The sequence below is a fragment of the Chelonoidis abingdonii genome, chromosome 1, assembly GCF_003597395.2.
Source record: "Chelonoidis abingdonii isolate Lonesome George chromosome 1, CheloAbing_2.0, whole genome shotgun sequence".
NCBI classification, from domain to species: domain Eukaryota; kingdom Metazoa; phylum Chordata; order Testudines; family Testudinidae; genus Chelonoidis; species Chelonoidis abingdonii.
This window is the reverse complement of record NC_133769.1, coordinates 162,709,266-162,735,949: the sequence shown is the minus strand read 5'-3', so window position 1 is coordinate 162,735,949 and position 26,684 is coordinate 162,709,266. Positions and strand designations below refer to the sequence as shown.

At 45.5% G+C, this 26,684-nt stretch overlaps 1 protein-coding gene across 1 annotated transcript in view; it reads right to left on the bottom strand.

The window, feature by feature from the left end:
- Positions 1–21,475: 21,475 nt before the first annotated feature.
- Positions 21,476–26,684, bottom strand: part of DRD3 (dopamine receptor D3) — an 18,888-nt gene continuing 13,679 nt past the window's right edge. The window contains exons 3-6 of the mRNA XM_032776836.1: positions 25,103–25,245; positions 24,424–24,620; positions 23,037–23,376; positions 21,476–21,672 (exon numbers count right to left, since the gene is read on the bottom strand). Of these exons, the coding sequence (XP_032632727.1) occupies positions 21,476–21,672; positions 23,037–23,376; positions 24,424–24,620; positions 25,103–25,245 (877 nt within the window). The remainder of the gene's footprint in view (positions 21,673–23,036; positions 23,377–24,423; positions 24,621–25,102; positions 25,246–26,684) is intronic.

Here is a 26,684-nt window from a genome sequence, read left to right as displayed (position 1 = left end):
AGGGTACCTTTAGTACCCCTTCCCATTATAGAGGTCCCCTTTGAGTGAATAGCCATGGACCTAGTGGGACCCCTGGAGAAGACAGCTCGGGGCCACCAATATATACTTGTTGTTTTGAACTATGCTACTCGCTACCCAGAAGCCATCCCCCTGCGGAACACAGCCTCTAAAACAATAGCCAAAGAGCTGGTGGGGATCATTGCCCGAGTGGGGCTACCAAAGGAGATATTAACAGACCAAGGAACCCCATTTATGTCAAAGCTAATGAAGGACCTCTGTACGCTGCTACATGTGCATACCCTGAGAACGTCAGTCTACCATCCGCAGACTGATGGGTTGGTAGAAAGGTTTAACTGAACCCTCGAGGCTATGATAAGGAAGGTGGTAAGTCGGGACGGGAAGGATTGGGACACCCTACCCCTATCTTATGTTCGCTATCTGGGAGCTACCTCAGGCCTCAACTGGGTTTCCCCCTTCGAGTTATTATACGGGCATCACCCCTGTGGCATACTAGCTATCGCAGAGAGATCTGGGAAGAGGACCCAATGAGGGGAGAAATATAATAGGACATATAATACGGATGCAAGACCGGATAGCCGGTGTCACCTCTATTGTACGGGAACATTTGGAAAAGGCACAGGAGGCCCAGAGAACCTATTACAGTCGCCAGGCAAAAGTCCGACAGTTCCAACCAAGGGATCGGGTAATGGTGTTGGTACCCACGGCAGAAAACAAGCCTTCCAAACAGGTGAGAGTGTGTCCCGATTTAACACCAGACCAGAAGAATGAGGTGTCTGAGATGATCTTCTGGAACCAAGATGTGTTCTCGACAAAACCGGATCGAACAACCGAGACATATCACCACATCGTCATGAACCCTGGGGCCAGAATAACAATGAGGCCCTATCGGGTGCCAGTGGCCAAAGGGAGGAAATAAAAGCAGAAGTTAAAAAAAATGCTGGAGTTGGGGATCATCGAAGAATCCCATAGTCGGTGGTCCAGCCCAGTCGTGCTGGTGCCCAAACCTGATGGCACCACAAGGTTTTGCAACGACTTTCGGCAACTTAACGAAGTATCCCAGTTCGACGCGTACCCCATACCTCGCATAGATGAGCTAGTGGACCGTCTGGGTAATGCCCAGTACTTGACTACTCTAGACTTGACAAAGGGGTATTGGCAGATTCCCCTTGCTGAAGACGCAAAGGAAAAGACTGCGTTCTCTACACCAGAGGGTCTTTTTCAATATACCCTTCTCCCTTTTGGACTACATGGGGCCCCAGCTACTTTCCAGCTCCTCATGGGCAAGGTATTATGCCCGCATAACAGTTATGCTGCTGCCTACTTGGACGATGTGGTCATTCATACCCCAGACTGGGAAACTCACCTAGAGAAGGTGGAGGCAGTCCTTGATACCTTCAGGTGGTAGTTTAAAAACCTTCTCTTGCTATTAGCAAGCTAGCAGAGAAAAAGAAATAATATTCTATGGCTTCTCTGGTCTATCCAACGCTGCACACTGTCATAGTATACTTTCCCAATCTGAACCTTAGAGTCCAAAATGAGGTACTAGCAGTAGTTTAAAAACCTTCTCTTGCTATTAGAAGCTAGCGAGAAAAAGAAATAATATTCTATGGCTTCTTGGTCTATCCAACGCTGCACACTGTCATAGTATACTTTCCCAATCTGAACCTTAGAGTCCAAAATGAGGTACTAGCATCTGAGATGATCTTCCGGAACCAGATGTGTTCTCGACAAAACCAGGTCGAACAACCGAGACATATCACCACATCGTCACGAACCCTGGGGCCAGAATAACAATGAGGCCCTATCGGGTGCCAGTGGCTCCTCTAAGCTTAATTACCAGCTTAGATCTGATACGCTGCCACCAATCGGGATTCTGAGTACCTGATAAACTCTGGTCTCCCCAAAACCTTCCCTGGGGACCCCCAAGATCCAGACCCCCTGGATCCTAACACAAGGAAAGTAAACTCTTTCCCTCACCAGTGCCTCTCCTAGGCTTTCCCTCCCTGGGTTACCCTGGAAGATACTGTGATCCAAACTCCTTGAATCTTAAAACAGAGGTTTTCCACCTCACCCAGAGGTAATACAGATTCAAGCTCTGTGAATCTAAACAAAGGGATTCCCCCTTTCCCCCTCCCTTCTTTCTCTCTGTCTTCCCACCACTTCCCTGGTAAGTACAGACTCAGTTCCCTTGAGCCTCAACTGGGGAAAAAATCAAAGAGGTCTTTAAAAAGCAAAACCTTTAATAAAAAGAAAACTTTTACTTTTTTTCTATCTCTGTAATCTAGATGGTAAATATTACAGGGTCTTTCAGCTTATAGACAATGGAGAAAAGCCTTCTCCAAAAGAAATACAATTTAAAATACTTTCAGCCAAATACACATTAAAACTCTACCAGCCAGATACACAGTTGCAAATACAGAAACAATCAAAAGACTATAACCGCCATTTTACTCAATACTCACTATTCTGAATATATAAGAGACTGTAGCAGGGAGATTGGCAAGAAACTTGGTTGCACATCTAGTCCCCTCCAGGACTCAGAGAGAACAAAGCAAACCCCAAAACCGACAAACAAAGGCTTCCCTCCACCGAGATTTGAAAGTATCTTGTTTCCTGATTAGTCCTCTGGTCAGGTGTTGCAGGTCACTGTTTGTTAACTCTTTACAGGTGAAAGAGACATTAACCCTTAGCTATCTGTTTATGACAGGGGCCGTTCTATCCCAGATGGTCGGGGAGGAGAAACACCCAATTCTCTACCTCAGTAGGAAACTCCTTCCTAGAGAACAAAAATATGCAGTGGTGGACAGAGAGTGCCTCGCCATAAAATGGGCCATGGAAGCATTGTACTACTACTTGGTCAGGGGCAGGTTTGTCCTCGTGACCAACCATGCCCCTCTTCAATGGATGCAGCGGAACAAGGAGAAGAACACAAGGGTGACCAGGTGGTTCTTACCCCTCCAACCTTTCCAGTTCCATGTGCAACACAGAGCAGGGAGCCGTCACGGTAATGCTGATGGCTTGTCACGTGTGCAGTGTCTGGCATACCAAGTTCCCCAACCCTTTGGTGTTGAGCAGTGGGGAGGGATATGTGACAGACCCAAGCCAGGTGGGGTACAGGAGTCTGGTAGAGGGCAAATATACTGGTCACTGGATGAGTAGTTTTCTGTTCCCTGAGTGACCAAAGCAGGGGCTGCATTAAAGTAATCAGGAACCTGCTAGAACCAATTAAGGCAGACAGGCTGATCAGATCACCTGCAGCCAATCAAGGCAGGCTAATCAGGGCACCTGGGTTTAAAAAGGAGCTCACTCCAGTCAGGCAAAGGAGAGCCAGAAGAGAGGAAGTGTGTGTGAGGAGCTGGGAGCAAGAGGCACAAGGAGCTGAGAGTGAGAGGACGTGCTGCTGGAGGTCTAAGGAGTACAAGCATTGTCAGACAGCAGGAGGAAGATCCTGTGGTAAGGATAAAAAAGATGTTTGGAGGAGGACATGGGGAAGTAGCCCAGGGAGTTGTAGCTGTCATGCAGCTGTTACAAGAGGTACTATAGACTGCTGCAATCCACAGGGCCCTGGGCTGGAACCCGGAGTAGAGGGCGGGCCCGGGTTCCCCCCAAACCTCCCAACTCCTGATCAGGAGTTGACCCAGACTGTGGGGAAGATCACCGGGGTGAGCAAATCTGCCAATAAGCGCAGGACTCACCAAGGTAGAGGAGGAACTTTGTCACAACATGCATCTATCTCCTGTCTGTGTGTTCCATTCTATGCATCCAGTGAAGTGGGCTGTAGCTCATGAAAGCTTATGCTAAAATAAATTTGTTAGTCTCTAAGGTGGCACAAGTACTCCTGTTCTTTTTGCGGATACAGACTAACACGGCTGCTACTCTGAAACCTGACAGAATACAAAGTCTACAGTGCTCACTTTATATTTATTTTTGATTACAAATATTTTTACTGTAAAAAACAGAGTATTTTTCAATTTACCTAATACAAGTACTGTAGTGCAATCTCTTTATCATGAAAGTTAAATTTACAAATGTAGAATTATGTAAAAACAACCACCCTGCATTCAAAAATAGAATAATGTAAAAGTTTAGAGCTTTCAAGCCATTCAGTCCTACTTCTTGTTCAGCCAGTCACTCAGACAAACAAGTTTGTTTACATTTGCAGAAGTTAATGCTGCCTGCTTCTTGTTCAGACTATCACCTGAAAGTGAGAACAGGTGTTTACATGGCAATGTTGTACCAAGATATTTACATGCCAGATGCGTTAAAGATTCGTATGTCCCTTGATGCTTCAACCACCATTCTAGAAGCCAGGTGTCCATGCTGATGACGGGTTCTGCTTGATAACGATTCAAAGCAGTGTGGCCTGGTGCATGTTCATTTTCATCATCTGAGTCAGATGCCACCAGCAGAAGGTTGATTTTCTTTTTTGGTGGTTTGTGATCTGTAGTTTCTGCATCAGCATCAGAGTGTTGCTCTTTTAAGACTTCTGAAACCATGCTCCACACCTCATCCCTCTCAGATTTTGGGTAGAATGCTGTAGCTATCTTTAGAAATTTCACGTTGGTGCCTTCTTTGCATTTTGTCAAATTTGCAGTAAAAGTGTTCTTAAAATGAACATGTGCTGGGTCATCATCCGAGACTGCTATAACACGAAATATATGAAAGAAGGCAGGTAAAACAGAGCAGGAGACACACAATTCTCACCCAAGGAGTTCAGTCACAAATTTAATTAACACATTATTTTTTTTAATGAGCATCGTCAGCATGGAAGAATGTTCTCTGGAACAATGGCCAAAGCATGAAAAGGCATATGAATCTTTAGCACATCTGGCATGTAAATATTTTGCGACTCCAGCTACAAAAGTGCCATGCAAATGTCTGTTCTCACTTTGAGGTGACATTGTAATTAAGTGGGCAGTGTTATCTCACGTAAATACAAACAAACTTGTTTCTCTTAGCGATTGGCTGAACAAGAAGTAGAACTGAGTGGACTTGTAGGCTCTGAAGTTTTACTTTTTGTTTTTGGGTGCAGTTATGTAACAAAAAACCTACATTTGTAAGTTGCACTTTCAGGATAAAGAGATTGCACTACAGTATTTGTATGAAATGATTTGTTTACAAATATTTGTACTGTAGAAATGATAAAAATATAAAGCGATCACTGTACACTTTGTATTCTGTGTTGTAATTGAAATTGATATATTTGAAAATGTAGAAAAACATCCCAAAATATTTAATAAATTTCAATTGGTATTCTATTGTTTAACAGTGTGATTAATTGCGATTAATTGCAATTAATTTTTTTAATCGAGATTAATCACATGCGTTAACTGCGATTAATGGACAGCCCTATTCTAAACCAATGCTGCATGTCTGACTAGAAGGACAAAAGGCTAAAATGGAACTGATGAGCTTCAAGCCTGTGCTTCCAGAGAAGCTAGAAGCTGGATGCTCTTGCTTCACACCTGATACTCAGGCCTATTATGCCATCCCCTCCCAACCCACAGACATCTACAAGACAATCAGCCACCCGCATTTACCGAGCCGGTTCACACACCACGGCTGGACAGAAAGGCTGTCATGTGACAGCTGATACAATGTGCCCGGTCACCCGAATCCACTTCCTCGTCATGTCCAGACTCCTTCTTGCTGACACAGGCAGTGATGAGTTGCTGAGAAAACCGCAGGGTGAAATGGTGAGCTGTTCCTGCCTGATTAGAAATAGCCTTTGCTGTACTGTTCAATTAGTCTCATTTGTGGCTATGGGATAAAGCTTATTAAAACTGACAATGATCCCTGGAGCAGGGAGCCAGAAAGATCAGCCACATTTGCTGATCAGACAGCAGCCTGGTTTTGCCCTTTAATGATATTTAAGTAATTATGCTGATATTAATTTTTAATTACATTAATACTTTTGTTGGTTGTGAGGTTTTTTTCCCTGCCTCATATTCCTGGGGGGACAGGAAGGTGAGAGATACAGCTTCTGCCTGGTGCTTGGCAGCAAGAAGATACTTAACTATATGTGACCAAATTCATAAGACAGTCTCTCGTTGGCCTTCCTCACTCGCCCCCAGCACTATCATGTGGTTAAAGCAGGGAGTGGAACTAGGAGTTGGAAATTGTAAGTTCTATCTGTGGCAGTCGGAGAGTTGCTGGGCCAAGGAAGGGCTGATATGGATGATGGCCAGGGAAGCACAGGCTGGAAGGGCTTTTGCCCTGCAGGGGGCTGAGAATGGCTAGTTTGGGAGTAACAGAGCTGGACTGTGTCAGTAGCATCTGACCATGCAAGGACTCATTGAACAAAAGCTAGAAGATACCATGCTTAGGATTTGTCCAACCTCAGCCAGCCAGCATGCAATTCTGTATGATTGAATACGATCATTTATTTAATTGATATTACCACTTTATACAGTTGCAACAAATCTTGAACAAAGTATGTCATGTAATGTGTAAATGGAAAAGTTATGATTTGCTAAATATGATTATTCTGTTTATATGCATGTACTATCTTTGCATCTGAAGTTATGAATATTGACTATGCACTGGTAGCTTACACATGTGCTATATTCCTGGGTAACACTCACCAGGTAAAATTTACATCAAGGCCATATAGCTATGTGTTGATGGCCCACTAAGGGCTCCTCACTCAAACAGTGGGAAATTGAAGAAACTCATCTCACCCAGTAAGCCTGCCTGTGGATGCCTCAGTAAGAATATGGGCAATGGCTGCTGCTGTGAGTATCAAAGCATGTAAGGACATGTGATATGCTCATGTGACCCTGGACTCCATCTAGAGCCAGTAACTTTCCACAAACTGGGTGGTGAGCTTTGTTGTGAAACAGTAAATTTCCAGGCAGATGGCAGAGGATGTAAAAGTCCCCTGAGATATCTCCATTTTGCCTGTTTCCTGCCCTCATTCTCTGGACTGTGGATTTACAACTAAAAGGAACATTTTGAACTATGGACTGAGGACCTACCAACCTCTTGGAAATTACCAGAGACTTTACAAGCTAGCAGTCTGTAATATCACTGCTACAAACCTGACATAAGGACTTACAGTTATTTGTACGTATATTATCTAGTAACCATTATTAACTCTCTTCTTCTATTATTAAACCTTTAGCTCTTAGTTACTAAAGGATTGGCATCAGTGTGATTATTGGGTAAGATCTGAGCTACATATTGACTTGGCTAAGTGGCTCTTCTCTTGGGATTAGAAGAACCCTGTGTTTGATGACGTTGGTTTTCAGTAACCACTCATCATAGAGTCTAGTGTCTGGGTGGTGAGACTAGGGCTGGAATGCCTAAGGAAACTGCATTTTTGACTTCCTGTTGACCAGTGTGGTGAGACAGAAGTTAACTTTTGTTACTGGCTTGGTATAATCTAATGAGAGAATAACCACCAGTTTGGGCTGAGTCTGCCCAATTTCTCAGCAGTTTGTCCTGAATTTGGCATCCTCAGCTGTGACTCACTGAGGCACAATGACATAAAGACATGCAGTTACTGAATGGGAGTATCAGAACGAGCTGTTGGTAAGTGTCGAACCCCAACTACCTGCAATCATTTGAAACTATGATATTTTATCTTTCTTTGGTATAAAGGCAGAAGATCAGATGGGAAGCAATCAAAGAATGGCTAACTGCTCCCAAACTTATTCACTGTTACTCTTGAGAAGTAAAATGCTCAGTTAAAATGTTCACCCAGAGGGCAGTGTAGTTATTTAGACTAAGTGCCTGGATGATGTGTAAGATAAAACTGACATGATAGTTTTGTCTGAGAGATAAAGTTACTCACAGTGTCAGCATTTGCAACTCCCCTGGGGAAAAGAGCAGAGCTGAGCTGGGGGGTGTTGTTATGCTAGCGTGTTAATAGCTGCTATCAAGGGATTCTTTGCTCTATAAACAATTATAGAGGTGATTGAAGCCACTTGGTCTGCTAACCAGATGCCAGGGACTCCATGCATCGCTCCTTTTCTTCTTCTGGTTTTCACCAACATCAACTGGTTTCTGCTCATTGATGCATAGAACATTCCCTGAAATTTTGGAAGTGATCAGATGCTGTGTTCCAAAGTTATCACATCACATGAGATACAAACAGATAATTGAGTGTTGGGCCTCACTTTGCTTGGCTAATGATCAATAAATACTCTGATTTGTGTTTAAGGCTGGTCCCAACTGGAAGAGCTGATTGGAGCTGATAACCCCTTGGCCCTGCATCCACACTAAATTGCAAGCAGAGAATGAGTTCCACTAGGCAAGATGGCAGATGTTCTTCCCTGAGCCTGTCCCAGGTAGGTTGTATATTCTTGTGGAGCTGCCTGTATGTAGTGATTGTCTAGCTGCAATTGTCTGAAGGGGCATTGCACACACCGAGTCTTATAACAGTATTCTACTGAACTCAATCTGTTAGATCAGCTGATCAAAACCATAAGGACTTTTGAGGAGGGAATTGACTGCCTGGTATGGTATCTTTGTTTTGTGTCTTTTTTTTTTCTGCTCCTGCTCCGTATTCCAGCAAGTTGCTTCATTTTAAGTCTGGATGCAACAGGGTTTGGTAAATACACAGAGCTGCATAATCACATCAAACCGAAGATGTAATTGAGTCAATCAGCCAAACAGATTCAGCAGCAGAATGACAGGGCCCAGACTTGTTGAACAAACATGTCTCCTGCTCTTTTTCCGTAACCTGGCTGCAGGCAGTTTCCCCTTCCTAAAGCTTGTTTTACCTTCTTCACAATTAGGTTTAGTTCTCTTCCACCTAAAGAGACACCACAGCCTAGGCGATGTGGTTCCTTCCTGCAAGCGTAATCCCCAGGCGTGAGTCTGTGTTATAGGTTCCCTTCTGTGTCTGATCTGCAGACAATATGTCTGCAGCAAAGACCATTGCACTACAGGGTCAGGGCCGTCCTTAGCCATAGGCAGAACAGGCAGCCGACTAGGGCACCACTAGGTCTGGGGGAACCGCTCTGCTGGGAGCCCAGACAGACGGGAAGCAGCGGAGCATGGAAGAGCAGGGTTGCTGGGTCCTAGAGAGAGCCAAATGCAGCACAGTCTGAGGGAGGAGATTGGCTGCTAGGGTCTCTGGGAAGGGGTGGGGGAAGGAAACTCACCTGTAGGGTGACCAGATGTCCCACTTTTATAGGGACAGTCCCAATTTTGGGGTCTTTTTCTTATATAGGCTCCTATTCCCCCCCGCCCACTCCCTATCCTGATTTTTCACACTTTGCTGTCTGCTCACCCTAGGTGGGGGTAATTGGTACCTATATAAGACAAAGCCCCAAATATCGGGACTGGCCCTATAAAATCAGGACATCTGGATTTGGTCACCCTAGCTGGGGAGCATGTCTCTCCCATGGGCAGGCAGTGATCCATCTCATTCGGGGGAAGCTGTACAGGGCATGATGAGCTGCTGTGGCTCCATGGGTGCCCCGTCCCTGAGATCAGATGCTGTGCTAACTTCACCATGGTCTGTTGGGCTGGCGGTGGCGCCCATTGGCGTGTGATTGGACCTGAGGATTTTCTGCTGCTGTTGCCACTCTGCACCCAAGGAGTGGATTTTGGGGTCCTGCAGTTTTCCACCTATCTCCTCCTCTACTGCCAGCTGTTGGACCAGCAGGCTGGGGTGAGCCAAGCATGAAAGCAGTACTGCGTTGCCATTTAGATTGTCATTTAAAATTTTGTTCGCCAAAATGCTTGCTAACAATCCTGAATTCAATTTCATATATTTTTTTTTAAATCAATCATATCTTAGCCAAAACAGAAATTAAGTTGTTGACAATTATTTTGTGACAAGTTTGGTATGGGGAAGGGAGTGGGCCAGTTTTCATCAAGAGAAACAAAAATGTTGACTGACTTTCCTATAGCCTTTACTGCTAAATAGAGCCCTCAACAACTGTTATTGCTTCCTTGACAGTGTGATAGAGCAGGGCCTCCAACCTACGCAACATGCTGCCAAAGGTGGCACGTGAAGCTGATTTTGATGGCAGCGGCGGCTGATGTGGTTCTAGCCCACCAATGCTCTGGGGTTCCGGCTGCTGCCCCATTGCATCCAGGTCACCCGGCCAACTGGCCAAACCAGCACTCATGGCTGTGAGGATCCCCAAGACCACCCCAGGCTTAAGGCAGCAGGCTGAGCAGGCCTTGATAACCCTGGCTGAGCCACTCAACCCGGTCTTGTCGGCCTGGCTGTTACCCTTCTTATTCACTCAGCTGGTAGGTGGGTTCGCTGAGCAGGACTAAATTATCAACGAAATAGGAAAACAAGAGCAACTAATGACAAAGTGCAAGAACTAGAGCAGTGGCTCCCCTTTTCATCTGGCGGTGCCAGATGAAGGCCGTGGTAGGTTGCAGAAATGAGCATCTGCCAAAATGCTGTCAGTGATTCGCAGTGGCATTTCAGCGGCACCCTCTGGATGACATGCTGCTTGTGTGCGCAGCAAGCCGGCGGATCATCCCAGAGGCAATTGCCGCCTATAAATGGCCGCCGAATTTTGGGTTAGCATTTCGACAGTGCTCGTCTCCGGCCAGGGCACAGGCGGGATGCACTGAGAGGCCTGCAGCGCGCATGGCACCGACCGCCGGTGCACCGTTTGGGGACCCTGACCTAGAGAGCCTCCTGAAGCACCGGCGATCAATTTTGATTTAAATGGACTTGAACTGTATGAGAATTGAGTACATGCTGTCATCAATGTTGCCACATGCAAAACATCGATATGGATGGACATTGTACAGTTTATTCCATACCAGCAAACTTGTTGACATATATCCTAATGTGTACATTGCCACTTTGTATTCTACTGACAATTTCTGTAACAGTAGCATCAGGAGAACGGAGTTTTCTCAAAACTAAAGCTCATTAAAAACTAATCTCTCGCTCTACTAAGGAGTCAGGACACTTGACTTGGTCTTGCTGTTCTTTGCAGTCAAACAGACATCACTTTGTCTTTGTCATTCAATGACATTATTACTGATTTTGCAAGCAAAAAAGCCATGGGAAGATTGCTTTAATTAAAAACAAATCCTGTTTCAATACCTCTTCATATAAAATTTCAATAAAGTTGACAAATTTAAAAAATTATATTTATTTGCATCATTCTGTCAAATCAGAATTTTTTCTATAGTGCTACTTCTTTAGTGCTAGTCCATCAGCAATACAGTGTGCTTAATTAAGTTAAACTGGTTTTAATAACATGCATGTGGCAAGTTTTCCAATAGTCTAAGCTTATGTTTGTGTTGCTAAGAGCAAGACATTCACAGGGGCACGAGTTTAAAAATCCCGCCTAGGGCACCATAAATCCTAAGGACAGCCCTATACAGGGTCCCCTTGTTGGCAGAGGCCAAAGACTGAATGGCTCTGACCGTTGAGACTGAACTTCCCTCTCATCCCTAGAGACTGTCCTCCCAAGTCAGAGATGAGATACATGTGCTTGCATCTGATTTATGCAGCACAGGCAGATGGAGAGAGGATGTCAGTCTCCAGGACTGTCAAAATGGTGCATGGTGCATCTCCTGCCACCACACACACCTAAGGAAGGGCCGGTCTTTTCCTGATTTGGTGGGCTCCACCCACCGTCCCAGTTATCAAAGAGACTGGTATCTCTCAACAGCCATGAAGGAGCCATCTGCTGGTGCTCAGTGCAGCTGGTGCATATGCACAGTACCCAGCCTAGCTAAGGCGCTCTTGCTGCCTGGCAGGTAAGGGGTGAAGGGGAAAGTACTATTACAACCCAGGCACACGCTACATAAACCTTCCCTGTTCCCTGCCACTTGTCCAGCCTCAATGGCAACATAGGTTCTTCCTCATCCCTGGCACTGGGAGCTGCATCACAGCAGCCGGAGGCTGACCCCCATCCCTCCTGGCATCCATGAGTGTATTTGTATACTCTGTCTCCCCTAATGTAATTATCGGTATCTTACTGAAAATCAATAAAACAGCCAAGGTGCAAAACGAGACAGCTCAGGCTGGTTGGTGTCCATGAGCAGAGAATACAAAGTCATGGCTCATCTCTCCGCCCTGTTGTTTGATGTTAGAAAAAAACAAACCAAATTAAACAGCAAGGACAAAAATAATAGGAACTGGAAGTTAAAAGAGAAAACGTTTCAGTTAAGAAACAATGGAAGGAATACAGTCCATTAGTCAGAGCAAAGGATCATGAAGCAGGGTTCCTGGGTTCTCACCCCAGCTTGACCACTGATGTGCTGAATGACCTTGGAAATCACTTTTCTGTGTCTCAGTTTCCCCACCATTCCTTTGGGGAACAATAGCATTACCATCCCCATTGTAAAACAAGGGCACAGACCAGTGAAGTGACGCACCCAACGATGCACACTGGCAGAGCTGGTCAAAAGGGTATTTGCTTGTAAAGTGAGCTGTCTGAAATACTCTGCTGGAAAGGCACTAACTGTAGAGATGCAAAGCATTAGCTGGAGCCAAACTCTGCCTGTGTGACGGACTGGACCAGGGTGATTGGAATGCCTAAAAAAATCTTTACTTGTTAGGTAGGTAGCTTGTATTTGGAGAGATCAATGATTGTTTTAAGATCTGATATCCCCTAGCTCATTAACAACCAGGGACATAAACTAATACTAAACAGTACGCCAGTGGACAGCTAGCAACCGCACAAAGTAAGAGCTTTCCTACCCCTGGTGGTTCCCAAGAAATCTGACCTTAAAATCACATCATTCTGATTACAGCTTGGGCTTTTATTACTGCCCTCCGTGTGCCTCCCTCAATTCTGAAATGACCTTAGAGGTTAGAGAACAGTTTGATCTTGAACCAATGGGGCACACGCCATCTGAGGGACTGTGTTCTCACTTTCTGGGGATATAGTTGTGTTAAGCAGTCTACGAACACAGAACAATTGAGGTTGGTGCCTCTAGGCACTATTGTAATACAAATAATTAATAGAGGTTTCAGAGGGGCAGCAAACTTCTTGGCTCAGAGCATTAGCAGCAAGACAAGGTAGAGCAGGAGTGGGCAAACTTTTTGGCCTGAGGGCCACATCTGAGTATGGAAATTATATGACGGGCCATGAATGCTCACAAAATTGGGGGTTGGGGTGCAGGATGGCTCTGGCTGGGGGTGTGGGCTCAGGTGGGGCTAGGGATAAGGGGTTGGGGGTGCAGGAGGGTGCTCTGGGCTGAGATGGAGGGATTCAGAGGGCAGGAGGGGGATCAGGCCTGGGGCAGGGGTTTGGGGCACAGGAGGGAGACAGGGTGGCAGGCTCCAGGTGGCGCTTACCTCAAGCAGCTCCCAAGCAGCATGTTCCTCCTCTGGCTCCTATGTGGAGGCACAGCCAGGTGGCTCTGCGCAGTGCCTTGTTTGCAGGCGCTGCCCCTGCAGCTCCCATTGGTTGCGGTTCCCAGCCAATGGGAGCTGTGGGACCGGCGCTTGGGGTGGGGGCAGTGTGCAGAGCCCCCTGGCTGCCCCATGCATAGGAGCCAGAGAGAGTACATGCTGCTACTTTCAGGAGCTGTGCAGAATGGAGCAAGACCCCAACCCCAGCTGGAGCACCAGAGCGGGCAAGCCCCAGACCCCACTTCCCTGCAAGAGGTCAAGGGCTGGATTAAAACGTCTGGAGAGTGAAGTGGCCCCTGGGCCATAGTTTGCCCACCTCTGAGCTAGAGGCTAAATTCCTGCCCCACCCCCCTAATGTTCCACTTATTGAAAACACTGTGTATGACAGTTTGTGTTGCCCAGAGACACAAGCCAGGTGAAAGGATGACACCATGGGCTTGTCTTGGCACAGATCAAAAACACGTCTGCCACATTTTTCAAAGTACAAATATTACTGTATGATGTTTAGAGCACAGACTGATTTCCAGCTATGTCACTGTTCTACTGTATGACACTGGGCAAATCTTTTCTTCTCTGTGCCTCATGTTCCCACTTTGTAAAAAGGGGGTAACGATGCCAGTCTCACAGGGTGTTGGGAGGCCAGTCATCACTTAATGTTTGTAAAGCATTTTGGGTACGGTGGATGAAGGGTGTATAGAAGTGCCAATACTATAGCAAGCCACAACCAGTGGCTGCAAACTTGCTTTGCATCATTCTATTTGACTGATACAGTTTCCAGGGCACCTTCCCAAGCAGAGTCCCAAGGATGCCAATTACTAGCATCCGAAAGGATATTAATAGATCTCAGCTATATAGAAGCTAAGGAGAATGTTTAGCCGTTAAACAAAGGAGCTGTGGCATAGGCAAGGGCATGAATAGATCGACAGCTTCAGATGACAAGTGTGTGGGTAACAACACATCAAAGTCTGAGCTCAGGAGCAAGACAAGAGACTGAACTGTAGCCACTGATGTATCAGGCTTAATATTGTACGGTGAGAGAATCTGAAAGAAATGTCGTGAGATCAGCTGGGAAAGGGCTTCTTGTGAAAGGAGACAAGCTTTAGATGCCTTGGCTCTTGAGATGGGGCCCATGCCGTGCAGGACTGACGTGATCAACCTATTCAGGAATTACAAGGGATGAATATCCGCCAGTAAGGGATAGGATCATAAAGGGACACTAGTTAGTAACTCATTCCATGATTGCTGACTCCAGGCCAGGACTTAGGGAGACCCTGTGTGGTGACACAAGGGGCTGGTCTACACTACAGGGGAAAATCGATCTTAGATACATAACTTCAGCTACGTGAATAACGTAGCTGAAGTCGAAGTATCTAAGATCGAATTACTCACCGTCCTCACGGCACGGGATCGACGTCCGCAGCTCCCCCTGTCGATTCCGCAACTCCACTCGGCTTGGTGGAGTTCCGGAATCGATATAAGCATGTTCGGGGATCGATATATCACGTTAATGTTGATTCTATTATATCGCCGTATTCGAGCAATCATTTTGTTCTGTTACCGCCGTACGTGCGTTAGTTGATACGTACCAAGCCAGCACAGGCTGTGTCCAGTCGGCGGAGCGCGTTGAGAATCTTCTTGAGTCACAGGGCCTCCGCAGCCTCATAAATGATACTACAAAGAATGCCTTTATCTGGGTCAGACCAAAGGTCATACTAGCCCGGTTCTGTTCTTATGACAGTGGGGGGGGGGGGTGGGTGTTTTTTTGTGTTGGGGGACAATGCTTATATGAGTGCCCCAGATATTGAGTGAGCTAATCAGGATTCATGATCAGTGATCATCTCTCTTTTTCTGACAAACAGATGGCTTTTATAAGAAGGACCCCATTGCCTTACCCCTCCTGGCAATAGCCGTATGGGACTTAACTCCTCCATGAATTTATTTCCAGTCTTTTTTTAACCTGTTATTTAGTCCTAGCCTAACAACCTCAGCAATTTGGAGTTCCACAGTTAACTCGCCTCTGTTGTGAGAATGAACGTCCGTTTGTTCGTTTTAACCTGCCTGCTTTAATTTCTTTGGTGGCGCCTATGTTTGATTTATGGATAATAATAACTTTTCCTTATCTACTTTCTCACATTACTCATGATTTACTCATCTCTTTATCAATCTCCTTGTTTCTTTCCCTTTCAAGCTAAATCCTAGCCTCTTATCTTCTCATATGGGACTCATTCCACAACCCTATAATTTTTGATTGCCCTTCTCTGAACCTTTCTAGTGCCAGTATGTCTTTTTGAGATGAGTTTGTGAGCACACTGTATGCAGTTATTCAAGTATTGTGGCGACTTACCTGGAGTTTATTTAGGGCAATAATATTTCTCAGTCTTTATTCACTGTCCCCTTTAATTTATTTTTTTCTACATTTGTTTGCGTTGTTTGACGTCTTTGCACACTGCGTGTGGCATCTTCAGTGAATATCCCATATGACTCGAAGATTTTTTTCCTGAGTTGCTGTTAGCTAATTTAGCCCCTCTATTTGTATTGTGATAGTTGTGTATTTTCCATATGCTGCTTATTCTTTTACATTATCCACATTAGAATTCATTTGCCCTTTTGTGCCCAGTCTTACTTAGTTTGGAGATTTTTTTAATTCTTCACAGTCTGCTTGGTTCTTTTAACTATTTGAGCAGTTTAGTATCATCTTTGCAACTTTACCTCACTGTTTTATCCACTTCTCTCCAGGTCATTATGAATAATTGTATCTGATAGGATTGATCCTGCACTCTGGGGAAACCACTGCCCCTTGCTCATGTCCGCTCTCTCATGTCTAGATTTGCACAGTTTCATTTTCTTCGTCCCTGTTTTTTCCTGTCTTTTATCCAGATTCTTTTTCGTCATTGAAATGTGACTTGCCTTCTTTTCATCTCTGCGAACTGAATTGCTAGATAGATGGCCTTGGTCGCAGGGACCTTTGCTTCACAGGCTTTCTGGAATCTAATATTACTATGTCCACGTTTTGTTGACCTCCTCTAATAGTAATCTTGTAATTTTAGACTTTAGTAGGCACGATTTCCTTTTTTTTCTTTCATTTTTTTTTGTTTTTTTTGTTTTTTTTTTTGTTTTCTTTTTTTTTTTTTTTCTTTTTTCTTTTTTTTTTTTTTTTTTTTACAGAACCATTTGACTTTGCCCACAATTTATGTTTTTCTTCTATGTGTCTGAGCAATTTATTCTATGTGTTTCATTAATTTCCCTGGTATTAGTTTTTTTCTAGACTTTACCATCTTTTTTCTTGCGGGTATCACCTATAAGAGCTTTCTGTTTTACAATATTAGTTACATTAGTCTTATCTTTCAGTATTTGGTCGAACCGATTTAAAGTGACAGGTTACCAATTCTCTTTTAGTTATAGTCCGCAATCACATTTGAGTTTCTTTTAGAACTTTGGTGATTTGTCTTCTATTTTGGTCTCGTGCTTTTGGTTTAATGTTATTGTTCATTATTCGCAAAGCTTTCCTCTAGTGACACTTTCCACTTGTGACAGTTCTCATGATTTGTCACTTTACAAAAGTCTGGCTTAGGTTTGCGAATCTCTCGCTAAACATCCTCAGTCATTGAAGAGGACAAAGAATGCCGTTTTTATTCTCGCTATCTTTTATGACTTGATCGTCTTTTAACCGCCCTTTTGTATCTCAATCATCAGGGTGCCCCACTGTTAGTTTAGCGCTTCTGCTTTTTCATTATAACTACAAAAATTTTATTACCTTCTGGTTCTTTTGCCTATCGTTTTCTTCAAACTCCTCTTGTGTTCTTTTCTTTATTACATTTTACACTTAATTGGCTTGTGTTTATGATCCTTTTATACTCTACTAGGATCTGATTTCATTTTGTAATTAGATGCCTTTTTATCTCTCTCTACTGCTTTACTCGTCTTTATCATTTTGGTTGTTAAGCCAGTGGCTCTTTTTTGTCTTTTACTGGTGTTTCTTAATTTGAGGTATACATTTAAGTTGGGCCTCTATTATGGTGTCTTTAAAAAGGGTCCATGCAGCTTGCAGGGATTTCACTCTCGTCACTGTACCTTTTAATTTCTGTTTAACCCCCTCATTTTTGCATAGGTCTCCTTTTTAAAATTAAATGCCACAGTGTTGGGCTGTTGAGATGTTTTTCCCACCAGAAGGATGTTAAATATTATTATATTATGGTCACTATTTCCAAGCGGTCCTGTTATAGTTACCTCTTGGACCAGCTCCAGCACTCCACTCAGGACTAAATCAAAAGTTGCCTCTCCCCTTGTGGGTTCCTTCTATTCTAGTCTTTACAATTGACTCCCCACTCTTCCCTACCACGAGGGACACTATGGGGCAATTGCCATAGCTGTGTGTACTTGAATATTATAACATCAGTAAAAACAAAGCTAAGCCGTTACTCAAGCTGTGTTCTTGTGAGGGACAGCAATGTGAATAGAGCAGTCAAATGGGTCAGGGACTAGTAGGATAAACCCTTCAGCAGTAGTCACCTCCCTCCACCTATGTCTCTTTCTAGCTCTTGGTTCCTGTATAGTAGCTAGGCAGCAAGAAGACCACTCATGGCAGAAGACAGAAATATGTGGCTGCCACCCATATTATAGTGGAATCCAAACCAATATCACTTGTTTAATGGCCCTAAGAGATGACAGCATATACAGTAGATCATTAGTTGCCAATTTATTGCTGATCCTTGGAAGGCAACATTATACATATGGCAACCTGGTGAGCTGCTGCTGACACAATCTAATTTACTAATACAAATCTCACCCAGGGAACAAGAACCCCTCCTGCATTATCAGCACAACACAACAGACTCTGTATGCAAGCTAGACTTTGCTGGCATCATCAAAACTGATTCTAAAATTACTTAATTTTAGGCATAGTCACATGAGTTTATATATAACAAACAACAAAAAGATACCAGCAGCAAAGAGGCTGTGTGAAGTGAATGAGATCGCTGCTAGGAGTGAAAACAACCTAAGCTTTGAAACCTACAGGCAGATCTTAGGACCAGATCCTCAGCTGATGTAAATGGGCATAGTGCTAGTGACTTCAGTGGAGCTATGCTGATTTACACCAGCAGAGGGTCTGGCCCCTGAGCTGGTTTAATGGCTTATCCTATCCACTCTGTCTAGGTTTTCATACTACACTGCTCTGTAATGTCTGAGTGCTTGGATTGTGGTCTTTTAACTACTAAAACTGAACTGATTGTAGAGGTCAACCCCTCGATGGAGACAACAGGGGAACACTGGTTCCTCTGTACATTATTTACTAGCTCGCTCACTTAGTCTCATCAGTAGATTTGTGGGGAGCAATTTCTCTCTTGTTCTTATACACCCCAGTGGGCACATTCCTGACATCTCATCAAGAAGACAGTACAAACACACCCGTTGTTAGCAATGTGCTCTCCACAGTGAGAGAAACCAGCAACGAAAGGATGAGTAAGTTCTTAAAGCATATGCACAGAAGCTAAGGGTATGCCTACACTGCAGTCAGAGGTGTGAGTGCAGCACATGTAGGCAGACCCAGATAAGCTTTGATCTAGTGTGATAGACCCAGGCCAGTTGGGAACAGCAGAGTAGCAGAAAGGAGATACACTGGCCACTGGATAAGCAGTTTTCTGTTCCCTAAGTGACCAGAGCAGGGGCTGCTCCAGGCTAATGAGAACACCTGACTCCAATTAACCTGCTAAGAGTCAGGTGAGGCTATTATGCACCTGACTCTAATTAAGGCCCCTCTGATGCTAAAAAAGGGCTCACTCCAGTCAGGCTAAAGGGAGCCAGGGGAGAGGAAGTGCATGTGAGGAACTGGGAGCAAGAGGCATGCAAGAAGCTGAAGGTGAGTAGGCACTGCTAGAGGACTGAGAAGTACAAGTGTTATCAGACATCAGGAGGAAGGTCCAGGGGTGAGGACAAAGAAGGTGTTTGGAGGAGGCCATGGGGAAGTAGCCCAGGGAGTTGTAGCTATCGTGCAGCTGTTCCAGGAGGCACTTTAGACAGCTGCAGTCCACAGGCCCCTGGGCTGGAACCCAAAGTAGAGGGTGGGTCTGGGTTCCCCTCCAAACCTGGACTGTGACCCCTACCAGAGGGGAAGGTCTCTGGGCTGTTTCCTGACCCACAGGGTGAATCTGTGAGGTGAGCAAATCTGCCAATAAGCGCAGGACCCACTAAGGTAGAGGAGGAACTTTGTCACGCTAGCTAGCATCATACTAGTCACAGTAACACCAGCTTCAGTGCAGGCTATACAAGCCCACCCAGGACCCTGGGTATTTACTTGTGCAGCCAGTGCATACTTAGGTTCATATTGCCACAACTTCACTGCTATTGGTACTCATGTTAGCTAGGGGATTATCAACACAAACATTTTGTTCATGGCAAGCTGGGCTGTAAATCTACCTTGCGCTAGCCTGCCATGGGCAAACCGACTGTGTGGGTCCTCCTGACATGCATTAATAGTTCATTAATATGCTTTGATCTAGTCCCGGCTCATCAGCAGGGTCCCTGTCATAAACAGATAGCTAAGGGTTAATGTTTCTTTTACCTGTAAAGGGTTAACAAAGAGAACCAAACACCTGACCAGAGGACCAATCAGGAAACTGGATTTTTCAAAGCTCAGGGGAGGGAATGTTTGGGTCTGTGTCTTTGTCTGGCTCTCACTAGTGAAGGGATCTTTTCTATAACTCAAGACGCTAATCTCAGTTCCAGTGTAAAGTAACAAAGGAGAAAATAATAGGCTGTTATGTTTTTGTAATTTACATGTGTGTAGTTGCTGAATATAAAATCTGTATCTCTTCGAATAAGAGCTGTTATTCCTTTCTCTAAGCAATTGAACCTTTTGTATTGACCTATCTACAAAGATATTATATGTCTTTTCTTTTCTTTATATAAAAGTTTTCTTATAAGACTTTGCGTTTTTCTCTCTGGGTAGGCTAAGAAGAAGAATGGGAGGGAAAAATCTCTTGGTGTAGATCTACGGAGGGTTGAATCTTGTCAGCACAGGGAATTGTGGGAGGAGAATAACAAGCGGGAGAAGAGAGCGGAGAACTTCTGTTTCCTTATATTGGTTGTCTTTGGGAAGGAGAGGAAAGACATCTTCGGTATGGATCGTAAAGAAGGGTTGCACTCAGTAAACTCACAGGTTAGCACAGAGAAGAAATTCTGGTGGGAGAGAGGGGGAAGGATAGGGTATTTCCCTTTGTGTAGAGTCAGGGCATCGAGTCTGGGGTTCCCAGGAAGGTTTGGGGAGAACCAGAATAATCCAAACACTGGAATTTTTGGATGGTGGCAGCGATATCAAATCTAAGCTGGTAATTAAGCTTAGAGGGTTTCATGCAGGCACCCAGATTTCTGGACGCTAAGGTCCAGATTTGAGAATTATGCTTATGATAGTCCCCATATATAGTTAACCCATGGCAGGTTTGTGTGGGATAGTCGCACTCCAGCTTTCCACAAATAAAGTGCGTGTGGATAAACCCTAAATTAAAGCTAGTTGTGGGTATGTTTACACATGCTGGAATCACACCTCCCATCCCAGTGTAGACAAACCCTAAAGACTCCCATGTGTCTGCTATATTCCTAAAGGCTAGAGATGCCTGAGAACTCTTAATGAGGCTACACAGCTGTGATTAATGTTCCGGTGTGTGCTCGTGTTTGAATTAGAGAGCCACTGAGGTGTGTGGTGTTGCTTTGGCTCTCCACCTCCCCAGAACCTTTAGCCTGCTTTTGCGGAAACCTTAAGCATTTAAGGGAATCCAAGTGGGAGCTTTGTGATTCAGTGAATGAAGCCAGCCAAACTTGGCCTGCTCCCATTTGTTTTGCACTGGGCAGTGTATGTGCTCTGCACTCCAGAGACCAGAGCGCCTGACCTGCTGAAGTGTGTGTTCTCATGCCAGGCTGCTCTCTAGTGGCTACAGCTTGCAGGGGATAGAAACCCTGATACAGCAACAGCCAGTGGAGCTTCTTCTTTAGCTGAAGCGTTTGGGACTTGTGGGATAGAAGATCCCAAGCTTTCTCACTGTTGATTGCTGAGAGCATCTATCCATCTGGCCTCTCACTATGGCACTGTCTCAGTAGGCTCCTGCCTGCCCTACCCTCCTGGCTTTACTATTAAATCAAGCCTTTTTCCTTCCACGCCCGCTGTCAGCAGCACAAGATCTTGAGGAAAGCTTTGCGGAACTCAGTGTTAAAGGTTGTGTAGATGATGGGGTTGAGAGCGCTGTTTACATAACCAAGCCATGTGGTGGCACTGTAGAGCTCCGGGGTTATGTGACAAGCCTGGCAGTGGGTGTTCAGGATATGGGTCATGAAGAATGGCAGCCAGCAGACTATGAATGTCCCTAGGGTTTAAAGGAGAGATGAGAGAATGTATTGATTTTGGATTAATGCTGTTGCTCAGGGCTAAACTCTGCCCCCACTTATATCCATGCCAGACTGGCTACTTCTGCCAGATGTGTGCCTGGGCAAGTCACTTCACCTCTCCATGTCTCATTTTCCCCTTTTGTAAAGTGAGGTTAACAACACCCACCACAGTTATGTTCCCTGCATGCACATGTTCACCAACTCAGGCTGGTTCCTGCTCTTTAAAACACATGTAACTCACTAAACTACAGAAACCAATAGAGAGGTGTGGTCTTATTTACAGAGAGAGAGGCAGGAACCACGGCCAATGGGAGCTGCCAGGGAGGTGCCTGCAGGTGGGGGCAGCGCGTAGAGACCCTCTGGCCTCCCTGCCTAGTAACCACTGCCAGAGGGATATGCCAGTCGCTTTCAGAAACCACCCGAGATAAGCGCTGCCTGGGTGGAGTCTGCACCCCATCCCCAGCCCTGAGCCCCCTCCCACACCCAAACTCCCTCCCAGAGCCTGCACCCAAGCCTGCACTCCAGCCCTGAGCCTGCACCCAAACTCCCTCCCACAGGCCACACCCCAGCCTTGCGCCCGCACCCAAACTCCCTCCCAGAGCCTGCACCTCACCCTTCCTGCACCTCCTCCTGCACCCAACCCCCCTGCCCCAGCCTGGTGAAAGTGAGTGAGGGTGGGGGAGAACAAGTTACTGGGGGGGGGAGGGGAGATGGAGTGAGCAGGGTGCGGGGCCTCGGGAAAGGGGCAGGGCAGGGGCAGGGAAAGGGTGTTTTGGGTTTGTCTGATTAGACTGGTGGCAACCCTACCCAGTACTCTGGCTCTCTGAGAAGAGTAAGGGACATCAACCAGAGTGTCTGCCGTCAACTCAGGTTAACTTAGCACGGTGTAGACACTGCAGTAAGTTACGGTGACTTCAGCTACGTTATTCACATAGCTGGAGTAGCATAACTTAGGTCGACTTACCCTGAGTAAAGACAAGCCCGAAGGGACTTTTCTTATTGACCTGCACCTGGGGTGGTGGTGGTCAAAAATAAGTGATAGATCAAAACATTCACTGTCCAGAGAGACACCCAAAAGTTGAGATGATTATCAGAAATTTTAAGTCTCTTCCTTGTCCCTTAATGTTTCCTTCTGCAGAAGAAGAGATCTTTCTGAATTCAGTGGCACTGTAACAATTCATACCAGCTGGGGCCCTGAGTTACAAAAATCCCTTATTACTTTATGCTGGTAATTTGCATTTCAATTGCATCTTCCATGTGGAGATCTCCAAGCACTTTCCAAATACTTAGCCTCACAGAACCCCGCCCTGTGAGATGGTTAAGCAGAATGCTTCTCACTCACCCAGAACGATAGCCAGCATCTGTGTGGCCTTCCTCTCTCTCAGCTGTACTGCCCGGGGCTGCTGGTGGACTAGCTTCAAAGAGGTCAAGATATTGCCATTGCTGAGTGTATGCACCTCCAAGCCCTTTTCCCTGCTTCTCCTCTTCTCTTTTAGCTCATTTCCATTGGTCCTGGCCCTGGGGAAGGAAGCTTGGTGGCAGAAGCTGCAGTACTGCTGCAAGTCACAGGGGGTCAGCAGCTTCTTTTCAGGGGAGAGCTCTTGAATTGGGGAGTTTAGCTGCAGATGGGATGAGAGGGGGTCTTGGTGCCCAAGGTGCAAAGTTTTCCTCTCTTTGTGCTCCTGAAATGGAGGAATCCACAGAAATGTCAGGAACTATGGGTGAACAATGCAGTTTGCCAGGCCATGTGTAAAGCAGGACTCAGGAGCTCTTGTTCCCTTTTGGCAGCAAAGAGTAGGCCTGAATCAATGCACAGGATGCAAATTCACTCAAACTTTGGGGAAGTTCCAGATCCATTCTTGGAGCTGGAGCTGAACTTCCCACACTGTCTTACAGTGGGATGACTTAGACGTGCATCTCTACTTTGCACCGAGGCCCAGATCGTCAAAAGTGATCAGGCTCCTAACTTGTACTAATATCAGTGGAAGTTAGGAGCCTAAATTAGGACCTGTGCCCTAGCTCTATCTTTAATTGGGTGAACAAGAGCCTTGGATATGAACCCTTCACTTCCCAGCCACCTGACTTTGGAGTATATTTTTGCTTAGTGGTATTCCCTGCCTCCCTTTATGCATATTTTCCAGTGTAGCATTATTGTGAGGAAACCTCATACATTAATGCAATATTGTGGCACCACATATGGAACAGAGCAAGCAGAATTCTGTAGCTGTTTGACCCTTTGAGTCTGCTAGGTGAGGAGAGCTTTAACAGTTTGCACATCCTGAGGTTCTGATAATTAAAATATCCATAAAAATGGTGAGGGGGGGGGGGAGCAAGAATGCTGCAGGGTCATTCTGTCACAGCTCTGAAGAAACATCTGTTTAGGCCTTGCCTTTCTCTGCTGTGATGGTCTTAGAAAGTGGAGATATGGATACAAGCTCCAGAACAGTATCCCCTTGTGTGAGGACTTGTCCAGGCTTTGGTTGGAGCCCCTATTCTAGGGGTGTTTCTGCTGAGCAACAGGAGGTATTTTTCTTCCTTCACGCCTAACACTGAGTGCCTTGACTCCCAACCCCTCCCAGATTAGTCAGCAAGAGTCAAACCCGGGTTTCCTATGTAGTGATGGAAAGCACTAAGTAATAGGCTCCCCAGGCTCAGTTTAAAGGATGGGGATGGAGGCAGAGAATTCTCTGACATCTGGTGAGTTCAGACTGCTTTCATTTGGGTCTTACTTTCTGTGTGTAACAGGCTTTGATGCTGATGCTATGGCTGCCCTGCCTGGAGAGGCTTCGTTTCTTCTGTCTCTGCCTCAGCACAAAATAAATCCGGACATAAAGCAGCAAGGTGACCATGAAAGGAAGGTAAAAGGATACCACTGAGGAATAGATGACAAAATCAGGGTTGGATATTGAACAGACACTCGGGTCCCCTGGAGGGAGAGAGAGAGAGAGAGCACAGGGAGTGGTTAGGCTGCTATGGACTTCAGGAACTACAAGGATGTTTTGGTGCACATCAAGGTGAACCAAAGTGTGACTCGTAGCCTGTGTTTAATGCAGCCTAGGGACTATGCCACAGAGGTGCATCTCCAGAGATATAGGTCAGCAAAGTTACATCTTGGCCTATCTGTCTGTCTGTGTGAGTGCCTCCACTTTCTGGGTAAAGTCTAGGCTGAGCTAATCAAGCACAGACCAATGCACTAGAACGGCAGCAGGTGCCACAGTCCAATGTCTTACTGGACAGTGCCCTAAAATATAGGGCCTCTTTGTGAATTGGACCCCTTCCCCTCTTTAGATGCAGTATTTGTAGTTCTCAGGAGCTGACTCTGACAGTCAGACTTTGTAGGCCACGTTTGGCCTTTGGGACAACTTTGGGGACCCCCATTTCTAATCCTGCTCTGGAAATTGCTGTTACCTGTGGTATTGAAGCCAAATAGGAGGGGGCAGGATACAGCAAACGCCAACATCCAAACCATCACGATCATAATGGAAACCCTCCTGCGGGAGTTCTTCCCTGTGCCATACTGATACTGAACTGGCATCACCACTGCTGTGTACCTGCAAAGGAACCAGCCCCAAAGAGAGAGGGAAGAGGAAGAAAGGCGTTGAAAAGAGACAATGATCAAAACGAGAGAGAGAGAAAGGGCCCAGGTTTGACAGGGAGGAGTGAAGGCAGCGTGAGAATGGGAGACAAGGAGTATGGTAGTGAAAGTAGTGGATATAAGAGAGAGGGAGAGAATCAGGAAATTGAATAATCAAAGCAAGAATTTGCAATGGTGGCAAGCAAGGTGGGAAAGGGAGCAAGAGGAACAACAGAGAAGTAGACGGTCACTTATCATCGCTATGGTTAAGATTTTGATGAACAGCTGATATTGCCCCCGTGGTGAGGCAGAAGGCTAGAATGGAGGCTACCAGCTCTGGATGCCGTGAGGTCTGGGGAAGATGACAGATAAGGCGGGAAACTCGGGGAATGAGCCAATTTATTGATCCTGTCATTGAAATCAGTGGAAAGGCTCCCACTAACTTCAGTTGACTTTGGACCAGGCCCTCTGCAAGGTTTGCTTTGCACAGTTTCCTCTGAATCATGGCAGAAGGAGAATGGCAGGATGTTTTTCCCCCCCAGCCTCCCAACCCCCAGGGACTTCAGCCCCCTAAAGCTGTGCCTCTTGAGGTCTGTGCTGAGTTTTGTGGACAAACCTATCACCACCACCCACAGACATTCAGTGGAAATTGATTTAAATACTAATCCCTTCAGTCCCACAGTGTTACCAGTCATCTGCTCCACTTTAGGGTGTGTTATAACTATGGCAAGGCTGGAGAGCACACCCAGATAGTTTTTCTCTCTTTTAAACTGTGTTTATTAAAACTTCACAGGCGAGACTTGCAAAGGGCAAATGGGAGTTAGATGCCTAATTCACTTTTGTACTTTTGAAAATCTTCCCCTCTATTATTATTGAGACATGGAAAACCACCCCATGAACACTTTCCTTGTATGATGTGCTTCTCTTCCCCACTGTCTGTTTCCCTGCCTTTTTATAGCATAAGCTCTTTCCATCAGGGACTGTGTCATCCTCCATGTTTATACAGCACCTAGCACATGGGAGGCACGACTGTAGCAACAACAATACTAGTCATAATGATGATGGTGGCCGGAGACTTTCAAGAAAGACTGAGTTCTCACAAATATCTGCTTTACCTTTGGCATTTAGACTAGGTATTTGTACCCAACCATTGTGCAAGCAGGCCCAGCCTGCTGTCCCTTCCATCCCCAGTCCCGAGGAGCCTAGGGAATAAGATGCGAGGAGCCTAGGGAACAAGATGGAGGAACTGGAGCTACTGGTGCAGGAAGTGAAACCAGATATTATAGGGATAACAGAAACCTGGTGGAATAGTACTCATGACTGGAGTACAGGTATTGAAGGCTATGTGCTGTTTAGAAAAGACAGGAAGAAAGGCAAAGGTGGTGGAGTAGCATTGTACATCAATGATGAGGTTAA